The sequence below is a fragment of the Peromyscus californicus genome, unplaced genomic scaffold (genome assembly GCF_007827085.1).
Source record: "Peromyscus californicus insignis strain IS unplaced genomic scaffold, ASM782708v3 Scaffold_11__1_contigs__length_118956290, whole genome shotgun sequence".
Taxonomy (NCBI): Eukaryota; Metazoa; Chordata; class Mammalia; order Rodentia; family Cricetidae; genus Peromyscus; species Peromyscus californicus.
In genome coordinates this window covers 83,604,145-83,616,818 of record NW_026294402.1, presented here as the reverse complement: position 1 = coordinate 83,616,818, position 12,674 = coordinate 83,604,145, and the positions used below count along the sequence as shown (strand labels likewise).

General features: G+C 38.6%; 1 protein-coding gene across 1 annotated transcript; it reads right to left on the bottom strand.

Moving 5' to 3' along the window:
- Nucleotides 1-7,817: 7,817 nt before the first annotated feature.
- LOC128104609 (tripartite motif-containing protein 43-like) lies at nucleotides 7,818-12,585 on the bottom strand. Its single transcript, XM_052729546.1, has 6 exons — nucleotides 12,175-12,585; nucleotides 11,527-11,622; nucleotides 10,746-10,976; nucleotides 9,938-9,960; nucleotides 9,454-9,551; nucleotides 7,818-8,361 (listed from the first exon to the last, which is right to left on the bottom strand). The coding sequence occupies exons 1-6, from the start codon at nucleotides 12,583-12,585 to the stop codon at nucleotides 7,859-7,861; spliced, it is 1,362 nt and encodes a 453-aa protein (XP_052585506.1). The 3' UTR covers nucleotides 7,818-7,858.
- Between the last annotated feature and the right edge of the window lie 89 nt (nucleotides 12,586-12,674).

Genomic DNA, 12,674 nt, shown 5'->3' with positions numbered 1-12,674 from the left:
GCATGGCTAGCCAGATGTGTAGCTTGGTCTATTTGCGGGGGGAGGCTGGCAGTAGGATCAGTGGGGGTGGGAGGAAGAAAGAGGGGAATCTTTGATTGGTGTGTAAAATGAATGAAAAATAATTCTTAATTAAAAAAAAAAAAAACAGAATTGTGGGACAGCAGTGCATTTTCATTCCTCTAATCTTAGCACTCCAGAGGCAGAGTACACAGACTTCTGTAAGTCTGAGGCAGGCCTTGCCTATAGTTCAAGTTCTAGAACAGACAAGGCTATAGAGAGAAACCCAGTCTTTTTTTTTTTTTCACGTTTTTTTTTCAGGTCTATTTGGTATTCTGTAGGCTTCTTGCAACTTCATAGGCATTTCTTTCTTTAGCTTGGGAAAGTTTTCTACTATGATATTTTTAATACATTCTCTGTGGCTTTGAGTTGGTATTCTTCTCCTTCTATCACTATTATTGTTAGTTTTGGTCATTTCGTGGTGTCCCAGATTTCCTGGATGTTTCGTGTTATGACTTGTTGGCTTTAATGTTTTCTATGACTGATGAATCTATTTCCTCTGTTGTATTTTCAACTCCTGAGTTTTTCTCCTCCATCTCTTACATTCTGTTGATCATGCTTGCATCCATAGTTCCTGTTCATTTACTCAGATTTTCTATTTTCAGCATTTCCTCTGTTTGTGTCTTCTTTATTGCCTCTATTGCAGTTTTCAAGTCTTAAACTGTTTATTTCACCTGTTTGGATGCTTTTTCTTGGTTTTGTTGGCTTTCTTGAGGGGATTTATTGATTTCTTCCAATTTTTGTTTGTATTTTTCTTGAGTTCTTTAAGGGAATTTTTTAATTTCCTCTTTAAAGGCTTCTATCATCTTCTCACAGTCATTTTTAAGGTCAATTTCTTCTGCTTCTTCTGTGTTGAGATTTTTAGGTCTTCCTGATGTAGAACCACTAGGTTCTGGTTGTGCCATACTGCTCTTTGTGTTGTTGAATGTATTTTTGCACTGGGATCTACCCATCTCTTCCTTCAATGAGTGCAAATGATGTATGTGTCTGAGGGAGCCTCTTTTGATCTAATAGGCACTCTTGGTCCAATTGGAGCTCTTGGTCCACTTGGCCCTGGTGGAGTCTGTGTCTCAGGGAGCAGCTGTGATGTTGGAGGATGAGTGTGTTTGGGGGATGGGGTGGGGCTTGTATGTTACAGTGTCTGGTGAGGGATGGTGTAGTCTGGCCTGCCTACAGGAGTCCAGCCTGCTGGCCTGCAACTGAGAGTGCAATGGGTGGGGTTATGGGGGCACAGGTTGTGCCCCTGGACCTAAAGCCCAGATGAAGGGGTGATCAGCTAGGAGAACAATGACTCACCTCTTGGTCCACTAAGAGCTGACGAAGAATGTATCTCAGGGAACAGCTGTGGTCTCCGAGGATGGGTGATTTTCAGGGATGGGGTGGGGCTTGTGGGTTATAGGGTCTGACTGGGGGTGGTGGTAGTCTGGCCTGTCTACAGAACTCCTGCTTGCTGGCCTGCAACTGAGAGTGTCATGGGTGGGGGTAGTGAGGCATGGGTTGAGCCCCAGGGCCTAAAGCCTAGACGCTGGGGGAATTGGCTAAGAGAATAAAGACTCACCTCTTTGTCCACTTGGAGCTGGTGGAGTCTGTGTGATTACATTTTTAACTTAGCTGTATAAGTACAATACCTTAAACAAGAAATAGAAACATGATAAAGTACAACAAAAATAACCTTAAATTTGCATCAATATACAAAAATACCTCAAACAAAAGTAGAAACATATATACAGCATAACAAAAATAACCCAAAATTTGGTATCAATATACAAAAATCCATATTATTGCAAAGTATGTGATACTAGTAGTTGTTCTTTTAGTTTGAAAGTAGATACAATAATACACCCTTTTATCCCACATTTCTACATTCCACTTTTTCCCCACAGAACAAGATCCCTCAATCCAGTTTCCCCATCCAGTCTCCCTCTTGACCATGACCAACACCAACCTGTGACTAACCCCTGTAACACAATAACAAACATTCACCGAATGACCCAAATCACTCACTCAACCCCCTGGGAACTGGGGCACCACGCTTAAAATTACGTCCTGTTGTCTGGGGATAACAGCACCCTCAGGGGACCCCGAAAAAAATGAGATAAAGATCAATCTCTGGGAGAGCTAGCTGCCATCCTGTCTGGGTGCAATGGGAGAGTACAAGGTCCATTCAAAGTCTTGACTAGAGTGTTCTATGAGGCTGGACCATCTTAGCTAAAGGCTTTGAAGTTTTCCTGAGTAGTTTATAGGACTGATCTTTGAGTGGTGTTTGTAAGCTTAGTGGCATTACCATACTTCCAGGTGGATTCATATTTGTGGTGCTTCAACATATTTTTGGAGACTTCAAAGATCGCTGTTAGGAATGGTCATGGTTCACTGCAGGAAACTTAAACATTTTAAAGTCACATGCAGCAGATACAAGAGAGGTTAAAGGACCACAATTAAATACACCCAGGGTACACAAACTTAGCTCCTAGTACCTGGTTCAGATTCAAGCCTGAAATCACATATAGGAAGCTAGATGTAGCCTATTTTTAGAATCAGTTAATACTGTACATGACCATTAATATCATGACACAAATTTTATTTATTTTTTTATTTTTTTATTTTTTTTTGGGTTTTTCGAGACAGGGTTTCTCTGTGTAGCTTTGCGCCTTTCCTGGAACTCACTTGGTAGCCCAGGCTGGCCTTGAACTCACAGAGATCCGCCTGGCTCTGCCTCCCGAGTGCTGGGATTAAAGGCGTGCGCCACCACCGCCCTGCCAAATTTTAAATATATGTGTGGGTGTGTGTATTAACCTTATAAATTTTGAGATAATCTTTCACCTAAGAAAAGTTTAAAAGAGTCAAAATAAAACCAAAGACTTATGAGATTAGTGGTAATAGAGTAGTGTCTCATTTTGGTTTTTCTTTTGTCCCATACAAGGCGTCTCTTGTGACATGAGACAGAGATTTTGGATTTTCCTTAACCAAGCATGCTTGGGTTTAGAGGAGAGAGCCACACTCCAACTCCAAAGCCAGCTTTACTTTTTACTTGAATGGGGAGTACAAAAAGACCATTTGTCTTATAGATTTGAGGAGAACAGTAGAGACAAGCATTTGGGAAGATTAATGAGATTTCATAATATAGGAAGTGTGCTATACCATTAGGCCAATTTACTCTTTTTCTCAGGGCATTTTCCCTGGATGATTTGCCCTTTTTCAGATGTCTTATTTGTCCATTGGTCTTTGGATTCCTTAGTTGGATGCTTTTATTCTCCTGGAAAGACAAAACAAAACTCTGCCTCAACGTTAACTTTGAGGAGTTTTCTTTTTTGGCAGGTTGAATTCCATGCTGTTTGATGAACTATCACTTCTCTTAATCAAGATGTCTCTCGTGAGTGATTATAATCTTTATCAATTTTGATGGTATCCATAGCTTTTCTTTTCCTGTGGAAACAAAAGCAAATCCTCTTTTTCAACCTAACACATATCCTGTTTTCCATTCTGCCATCAGTGCATCCTTAAAGTATACAGGATGATTTAGTTCAACTTTTTTTTCTACTATCCAGTGTCTCTCTGTAGTGGTTGTTCCATTCTCATTGGCATTTAAAAATTTTGAGGTTAATAAAGCATTGTGTAATTTATATCTGGGGGTCTTTATTACCTCTTTTTTATTAAGCATATTTAAAAAAATCAGATTAAATCTTTCTTTAAGTGTTTGTCCTTTATGATTGTGGGATATACCTGTAATATGCTTTATGTTGTAATATGCAAAAACTGTTTCATTTTGCTAGAGACATATGCTGAAGCATTGCCAGTCTTAATTTGTGCAGGTATTCTCATGATGGCCATGACTTTTAATAGATGTGTAATTAGAGTCAACCTTTTCAGAACTCATGGCTGTTTCCACTGAAATCCTGAATAAATATCTATGCATGGTGTACATACTCTAATTTTCCAAATTCTGCCAAATGAAACACATCCATTTCCCACATTTCATTTGAGTAACCTTTGGGTTACTTCTTACAGGTAGTGGAGTTTGATTATAATATATATATATATATATATATATATATATATATATATATATGTGTGTGTGTGTGTGTGTGTGGTTTGATTATACTATATATATATATATATATATATATATGTGTGTGTGTGTGTGTGTGTGTGTGTGTGTGTGTGTTCTATACAAGTTTGACTTTTATTTCTAATTATTTCTTGTAATTGAATAAATAACAAAATTAATTCTGAATCATCTGGAATAAGTTCAGCAACTTCAATGGTTAAAACATCTCTTTCTTCATATTAAAGTCTGCTAGTATATTAAGAGGTTCTGGGAAATCTAATACCATGAGTATATCATATAATTCTGACTCTTGAGCAGAATCATAAAGGCTTTGACCCACTTTACTTAAATTTCATGACTTATAACCTGCCTTTTCTGACTTGTTCTCATCAGTATAGAATGTAGAAGGCCTGGAAAGATGGCTCAGTGGTTAAGAGCACTGGCTGCTATTCCAGAGGACCCTGGTTCCGTTGCCAGCACCCACCTTGCAACTCACAGCTCTTTGTAACTCCAGTTCCAAGGGACCCTATACCCTCACAGATAAAACACCAGTGCACATAAAAAATTAAATAATAAATTAAAATGCTAATGAGATGGTTCAGCAGGGAAGGTGCTTGCCACCAAGCCTAATGACCAGAGTTCAAGTCTTGAGATCAACCTGATGGAAAGAGAGAATAGATTTCTACAAGTTGTCCTCTGACCTTCATATGTAGGCCATATCATATACATATATCACACATGCATGCGTGCACATGTGGACACACACACACACACACACACACACACACACACACACACACACACTCAGATAAGTAAAACAATTGTGGGATACCTCACTCAGTCTTGATGCAGTGGGGAGGAGCTTGGTCTTGTCTAACTTGTTATTGTCATGCTTTGTTGACTCCCATGGGAGGCTTTACCCTTGCTGAGGAGTAGATGGGGATAGAAAGGAGGTGGGGGAGGGAGTAAGATTAGAGGAGGGAGGGCAAGCTATCATTGGTATATAAATAAATTTAAAAATTTTAATTAAAAAAGAATGTAGGGGCTGTAGAAATTGGTGTTGATTGCCCAATGTCAAGACGGAGCCAATTAGTTTTTGTTTTGTTTTTGTTTTTGTTTTTTATAAACTGGGGTTTCTTGCTTTGGGGATGTTTGTTGATAATCTCTTCAAAGAAATTAGTGCAAGCCTTTTTCTTTTCTTTTTTTTTTTGTTCATTTTCTGCCCATAATGAGGAAATTTCAGCATTAGTAAAGAGTACCACAATTTCTGCTTGGTCTATGCTTTCAATTGACAAAGTCTCAGTCTTCTTTTAGAATCAATTTATAAACCTTTGCTACATAGGTATTTAATGCTTTTAACTCTGTTTCTGTTGCAAAAATATCCATTCTAAAATATTATCATCTCTCTGCAAAGAGATTCCTGTAGAAGAAATTGTGGAAGGTACTATGACCAGAATACAACCATATTCTGCATCCAAGCAATCCACATGAGCATCCTGTAGTTTCTTTTCTAAGCCAATTCTCTTTCACCTTCAGCTGATAAGTTTTTGGACTATTTAAGTCTTTGTCACCTTGTAAAGTTTGAAATAAAATACTTAGTTCTTAAATTTTTAATGACTGAGGGCCATAACAGGTAATATCTCCCAGCAATTTTTGAAAACTTTTATGAGTTCGTAATTGGTCTGGGTTACCTCACTCAGTATGATATTTTTCTAGTTCCATCCATCTACCTGGAAATCTCATGATTGCATTGTGTGAGTGTCATTGTGTGAGTGTGTCATACTTTTTAATCCATTCATGTGTTGATTGACATCTAAGTTGTTCCAATTTCTGGGTAGTATGAATAAAGCATCAATGAACATGTTTTAACAAATGTCTTTGTAGTAGATCCTTCTTCAAAGGCTTCACCTGGCCTCTCATGCTCCCAAGCCTTAGCTGTTCTCCATGACCTCTTCATGCCTTCACAACCAGTACCCCTTACACTACCAAGTCCAGTTACCAGCATGAGTACAAGCTCAGGTCTTCTGGAACACAGCTTTTGTGGGCTGACCCCAAGGAAACACTTACCAAAAGACATCACCTAGATGATGCTGGTCTCTTCTTAATCATATCTGATTTCTTCAGCCAAGTTGACCAGCATCCATTGTCCCAGCAAAGCAAGGATTTTACTTTAGTGGTTCTGGTCTCTGGTTAATCACAGCTGACACCAGCTCTAGCTGACAAGACATCACAGGATCTTTACACAAAAGTCCTGATAGACTCTTTCCTTCCATCTGAAACTTCACAACCCAGGTCTCCATTATTTCAATATTCTTACCTTCCAAAGTCCTATAGAATAGGACATTGGGCACTCAACACTCAATGACTTTTCCAGCCCAAAGGTACCAAATCCTTCCACCATTCTCTCCAAGACAACATGGTCAGGTCTGTTACAGCTATACCCCACTATCCTGGTACTAAATTGTTCTATTAATAGTACTATTGCTGTGATGAAATATCTTGACAAAAGCAATCTGGGGAGAAAAGTGTTTATGGTGATATTTTATTTGAACTGAAATGTGATTTCATTTGTATGTTAATAAATAACGTTGCCTGGGGGTCAGAGCTAATAGCAAGCCATAGCAGAAGTCTGGCAGTGGTAGCACATGCCCTTAATCCTGATCATATGACGGGCAGATCTCAGTGTGCTCAAAGATACAGTCAGCATGGACACACATGCCTTTAATCTTAATACCAACCATAGAAGACCTGGACGTCTGTATAGATGGGCAGTGACGAGGAGGTCATGTGGTTGGGTTTACAACCAATGAGAAGGCAGAATAGAAAGTCAATAAAAAGATAGATACACAGGAAGTAGCTCTTGCTGAGTGGAAGGACAGCAGCAACAGTGAAGGGTAAGAAAGGGTTTTTAGCTCTTAGCTATTGCTCTGACGTCTTGGGCTTTTAACTAGGCATTTTGCTTTGTGTTTCTTATTTAATAAGACTGTTCATCTACAAGTGTTTATTTGGCGTATGCTTCCATATCTTCATTGTTCACCATTAAAGGAAGTTAGGACAGCAACTCCCACAGGGCAGGAACCTTGAAGCAGGAGCTGATGAAGAGGCCTTGGAGGAATCCTGCTTACTCGATTACACCTGTGGCTTGCTAATACTACTTTCTTATAGAATCCACCACCAGCAGGATTGGGAAAATCCTGCCAACAGTAATCTGCCGTGCTCCATCATCAACTACTAAGTAAGAAAATGCTCTACAGACTTGCCCAGAGTCCATGGTCATGGATGCATTTTCATAACTGGAGTTCCTTTCTCTCAGATGACTGTAGCCTGTTTCAAGCTGACTTAAAATTAGTAAGTATGATATATACTTGTGCTCCTGCTTGGCAGCAATAAGATAGTAAAATATTATATGCATAGATATGTATATATCACAGACATATATATCATATAAACAGCTACATGAATTTTTTGTGGTGCTAGAATCCAACTGAAGGTCCTGAGCATACTTAAAAAGGGCTCTAGGACCAAACTAAAGCTTTAGTCCTAATTAGTAATTCTGACAAATTTGTAAAAACAAATGAACAAACAAGACAAAACCACTTTGAAAGGATGTTATCTTGGTATAACACGTGAGCCACAGATGAAAAGGAAACATAGTCAACCATCTTTTTCATGTAATAGTATTTTAATATTTAATAGCAGTAAATGAGGTAACAGAATAAATACTTTCAAAATACCAAAGTACTGGATTACATCTTCCTATGACCAAGTGTAGCCAGTGAGGAAGAAAGGCTTGACCTGATAATTAAAGGTGCCAGGGGGGTACCTGTATATGAGAGAACTCTTAGCAACATTCAGGAAACTTAAACTTCCATCCACACAATCAAGGAGCACCCCAACTCGACCTATTGGCTTCTCTATATAGTGCTGGAATACTGGGCACGTGGTGAGGAGACTATAATGACTATTCTCCTTCACACACACAAGAAGAAATGCACCTTCATATTCAATCAGTTGGTTTCTACTCCTCAACCAGGAATCCTTACAGACCCCCACAGCCCAGTCCCAAGAGTCCTTCAAATCCAGTTCCCAGTAATATTTCCCAGAGGTGAAGGAGTTCTTTGATCTCCAGGAAGCAAAATAGCATCCAGCAGAAACTGCAGAAGTATCATTATGGTGAGGTCGAAAGATAAATCTTCTCATGGCATTAAGTATGTTCATCTTGTGATGGAATACGATTGTATTTTCAAAGAAAATGTGAACTGTTGGAAGAATCAACATTTTAGTTAAAATGACCATTTACATTTCTCCGGTGAGAGAGGTCTGTAGAGTCTTCTTGATCTTAAAAAAGTGAAGGCTAAGACTTGGAGTCATACACAAAGTGATGGATTTCCACAAGAAACAGAATAGTAGCATGAAACTTTGTAAGTGCTGTAGAGGAGCTTGCCTCAGCCTACTTCTATCAGATGACTTTTATTACACTGGGCAAAAGATGATGTGTGTATTGTAGCGAGGGCCAGAGCAAAGGCTATGCTTGTGTGTCTACATCAAAAGTTATTACCAAGGTATAAGCAGTGATAACTTTCCTATTAGTGTTTTGATTTGCATCTAACTGAGCATATTTATACTCAAGGAGAATCTAAATATGCTCTAGAAGTGGATCCCTGAATGTATCTGTCCTCCTTTAACCTCTGGTTCCTCTGATACTCTTTCCCTGTGAGGTTTCAATTGACTTTTAGATCTCTGAGAGGGATTTAGACACTGCCTCATGGCCTATCAATTTGTTTCATTTTCATTGCTCATGATACATGGCCTTGTCTGTTTAGTTATTTTATGATTTTTCTTTTCCGGTTCCTTTTGTGATAGGGTCTTGCTATTTATCCTTGACTGGCATGGAACTCACTATGTTGACCAGACTGTACTCAAACTCATTGGCAGTCCTCCTTTCTCTAGGTTTTTGATGTTGGGATTATGAGTGTGCATCACTAGATCCTGTGTATTTTTAACTATGGAGTTAACTGCAATGTAAGAAATTAATTGCTAAAATGTTTAAAGGAAAACATTCAAATATATCCATCACTGGCTACACTTAATTTGAATTAAACCATTCTGAATTAATTTATAATTTCTTATGTCTCAGTGAACAACTGATACTCTTTTCAGCCAGTATCACATACACCATGATTTTGATATTCATTTATGTTTGTTTGTTTTTTAAGATGACCACCTGATTAAATAAGATTACAATGTGACTTACCTGGATATATTACTGGGGAGTTAAAATATTTGTGTTTGCAAAAGATATCTCATTATTGAAGGGTACCTTTGGTCATTTTATCAGTGGAGACACTCACCTTGGAACTGTTTGTAACTTTCACTCAATCCAGTGATGGGTAGGGCATTGAGTTCTGGGTTCGTAGTCTGAGGCATGCTCAGCTGCATTGACTCACTCCTGCAAGGAAAAGAAAATATTGATCTGCCTGGTGCTAAAGATATTATCACAGTGATTAGGAAAAACCTCACTCCAAGTACAGCCAAATGGATCTGGGGATAAGTCCCTTGTTACACAAGTCTAAAAACTTGAGTTCAATCCCATGGTGGAAGGAGAGGACTGTCTCCTGAAAGATGTCCTCTGACTTGCACATCTGTGCAATGGCACATGTGCATGTACATTCACACACATAAGTATAACAAATCAAATAGAAGAATCCCAAACATATTAAACACCAACAATTGAGTACTTTCTATATAGAGTATATCTGTACTTTGCTAAGGCAGGTTCATCAATTTTATAGCATATTTCAGGGTATCCTGGGTTGCACTGATATCTAAACTCACCTTCTGAACACGTCATCCAAACCCTGCAAACAAAACAAGAAAAAATTAGATATCTTAAGAAATGGCACACAAAGTTTGTTTTTAAAGTTCAGGTAATTTTAGTCACCATCACATTTATCTACTGTTAAAACTTATAGTTATGTCTCAAGATAATGCCAATGAAGCAGTTTAGCAGAATTCAAATTCTTGTTGCATTTAGACTGCAAGAGTAAAATTTGAGAAGGACAAGGGCAGTGAACAAACATTGCATTTGAACCCCCACCTGTCTGAAAAGGTAACTTTTTCTGAGCTTTGCTACAAAGCAAGGGATACTTTAAGTAAGAGTACTTCAAATGGATAAGTTCACCTCTGCATGGTGCCTCACACCTGTAATTCCTGAATTACAGATTTAGAGGCCTGAGCATTACTGTGAGTTGCAGGCCACCATCCACCAGAGAAGGACCTTATCTAAACCTCCAAAATCCTAACCTCCCAAAGAACTCTCAAAAACACAGCTTTCAAAGATAAGATATTAAGACATAGGTCACTTTAAAATTGTGCACAATATCCAAGTAGAGGGAAAAAGAGTGTTGGAAACAGCAACCACTGAATTTGGGTTCTCAGAGAAGCAAGGTACAAAAGCCAACAGTTAGGACATATCCCTTGGGAAATCTACTGACAATTTCAACATGCTTGTTCTTTCAAGATTATTTGTAAAAAGGAAATCCCCTAACGTAAATACAGGGGACATTGAAAGCTATCTTAGTATATCAATCACCGGTGTGTGCCTAAGACAATAAAGCCTCTTCCTGCCCTCCTTCATGCCTACCTGCAGCAGGACCACATATGGCTCCTGGGACATTGCCATCAGCTCCTGATATATTTTTCTTAGTTCTTTGTTCTTTTGGACCATCATGGCTTCACTTGTCCTGAGTTTCTCTAAAACACATTGGCTTTTATTTCTCATACACTCAATGTGTTTCTCTTCTTCTTCACAGAGGAGTGGATGCAGTTTCCTATACTCTGTCCTGATCATTTCTTCCCGAAGAGTCAAGTACTCCTGAACAAACAGGGACATTCCAATAATATTTGCAAACATTTTATCCTCTTCCATTGCATCCTCCTATGCTTACATTTCACAAATGACTTCTATAACTTTGCACATAGACTATGATTGACTGTCCCCACTTTTCAGAAAATGTAAATTCCTTGGTTTCATTTATTTCTTCTTTATTAATTACACAGGCAAACAGACACTAAGCATTTTCACCTATATTAGAGATGCAGAGGTGCCTGAAGAAAAGGTATTGATTGATAATTCATATGTTCACAAAGTTATGAAATTCTGCATGTAGTAATTAGAATTCATGGTGTAGTCATAGAGTCTAATGCAGGGTGCTGAACTGTCAGCAATTCACTCATTATTTCCAGACTCTTCTGCCACAGCCAGACCATTCATTCCACATATAGTTATACTAACACTAGGAATTAGAGGCTAGCAGGACATGTACTCCTAATATCATATCCAATGCCTTATACTCAAATCTTAATTGATGAATTTTAAAAAATATCTGCTTCACCCAGATTTTAAGCATGGATCTCATACTTACCATCCACCGAGTTATCATTCTGTTCTCTGCCTCTATATTCTCTTGATTTTCTTGGATCTTCTCCCATAAAGATGCCATTTGCTTCAAAAGTCTATCCTGTAAAAAAACAATGAATATCAATTTTGAAAAATATAACTGATTGACAGACGCTTGGGCAATTAATACAATTACTTTAGTGAGATTAGAAGGATCACAATATTAATTTTTTTCTTTTTTAACTATGAATTTTAGATTTCAGAACATAGAAATAGAAAGTACAGCATACCCTTTCTCTCAGGTATACTGCTTAATAATTTTGATTAATGTCTGGGTAATTTGAATAAGATTGGGATTCCCAGATTCTTGGATGTACCTGATTCCAATGTATTTTATTAATTTAGTCTCCAGGCAGAGACACTTTCAAAAGATATGAATTCAGTATTGCTGTTTCCAGTGACCTAGGCATAATGTATCATAAAATACAAATGATCTTTTCACTCATGGGTCAAGGCATATTTACAATTCTAGTCACCCTTTCTTTATTAGCTCTTATTAAAGTGCCACCATTCTGAAAACAGTTCCTTTGTCATAATGAGGACCAGCATATTCCTGTGGTTTGCTAAGCCTAACTTTCTCCAGCTTGCAAGTTCTCTCAGAAGCATCACTTACCATTTGATCCTCAGCAGCTGCTTCAATGGGACAGTGTCTGTGTCCTCTGTGCTCATGGGAGTTAGAGCAGAGTTGACAGAGGAAGATCCTCTTCTCAGCACAGAAGATCCTCTTTGCTTCCTTATGAGTCACACACTTATGCTCCTCAGAGCTCAGGTCCTTCATGAGGCTGGTTTGTCTGGCAATGGACACCAGCTTCTTCAGAACAATGTTGGTTCTCAAGCCCTTCTTCTGGGATGGTTCCCTGCACATAGGGCATTGGACAGGAAGTTGGATGTCTTCCCAGGAAAGGTGGAGGCAGGCTTGACAGAAGCTGTGGCCACAGCTTATGGTGACTGGGTCTGTCAGGCAGCTCAGGCAGATGAAGCAGGTGAGTTCTTTCTGGAAGGCTTGTGAGATGTCTGACTCCATTTTTCTGAAGGAGGAAAAGCAGTATTGCTATTATTGGACCCTGAAGAAAGAAGAGACTGCACAAAATTTCCATCAAGTTGTGATTCAAT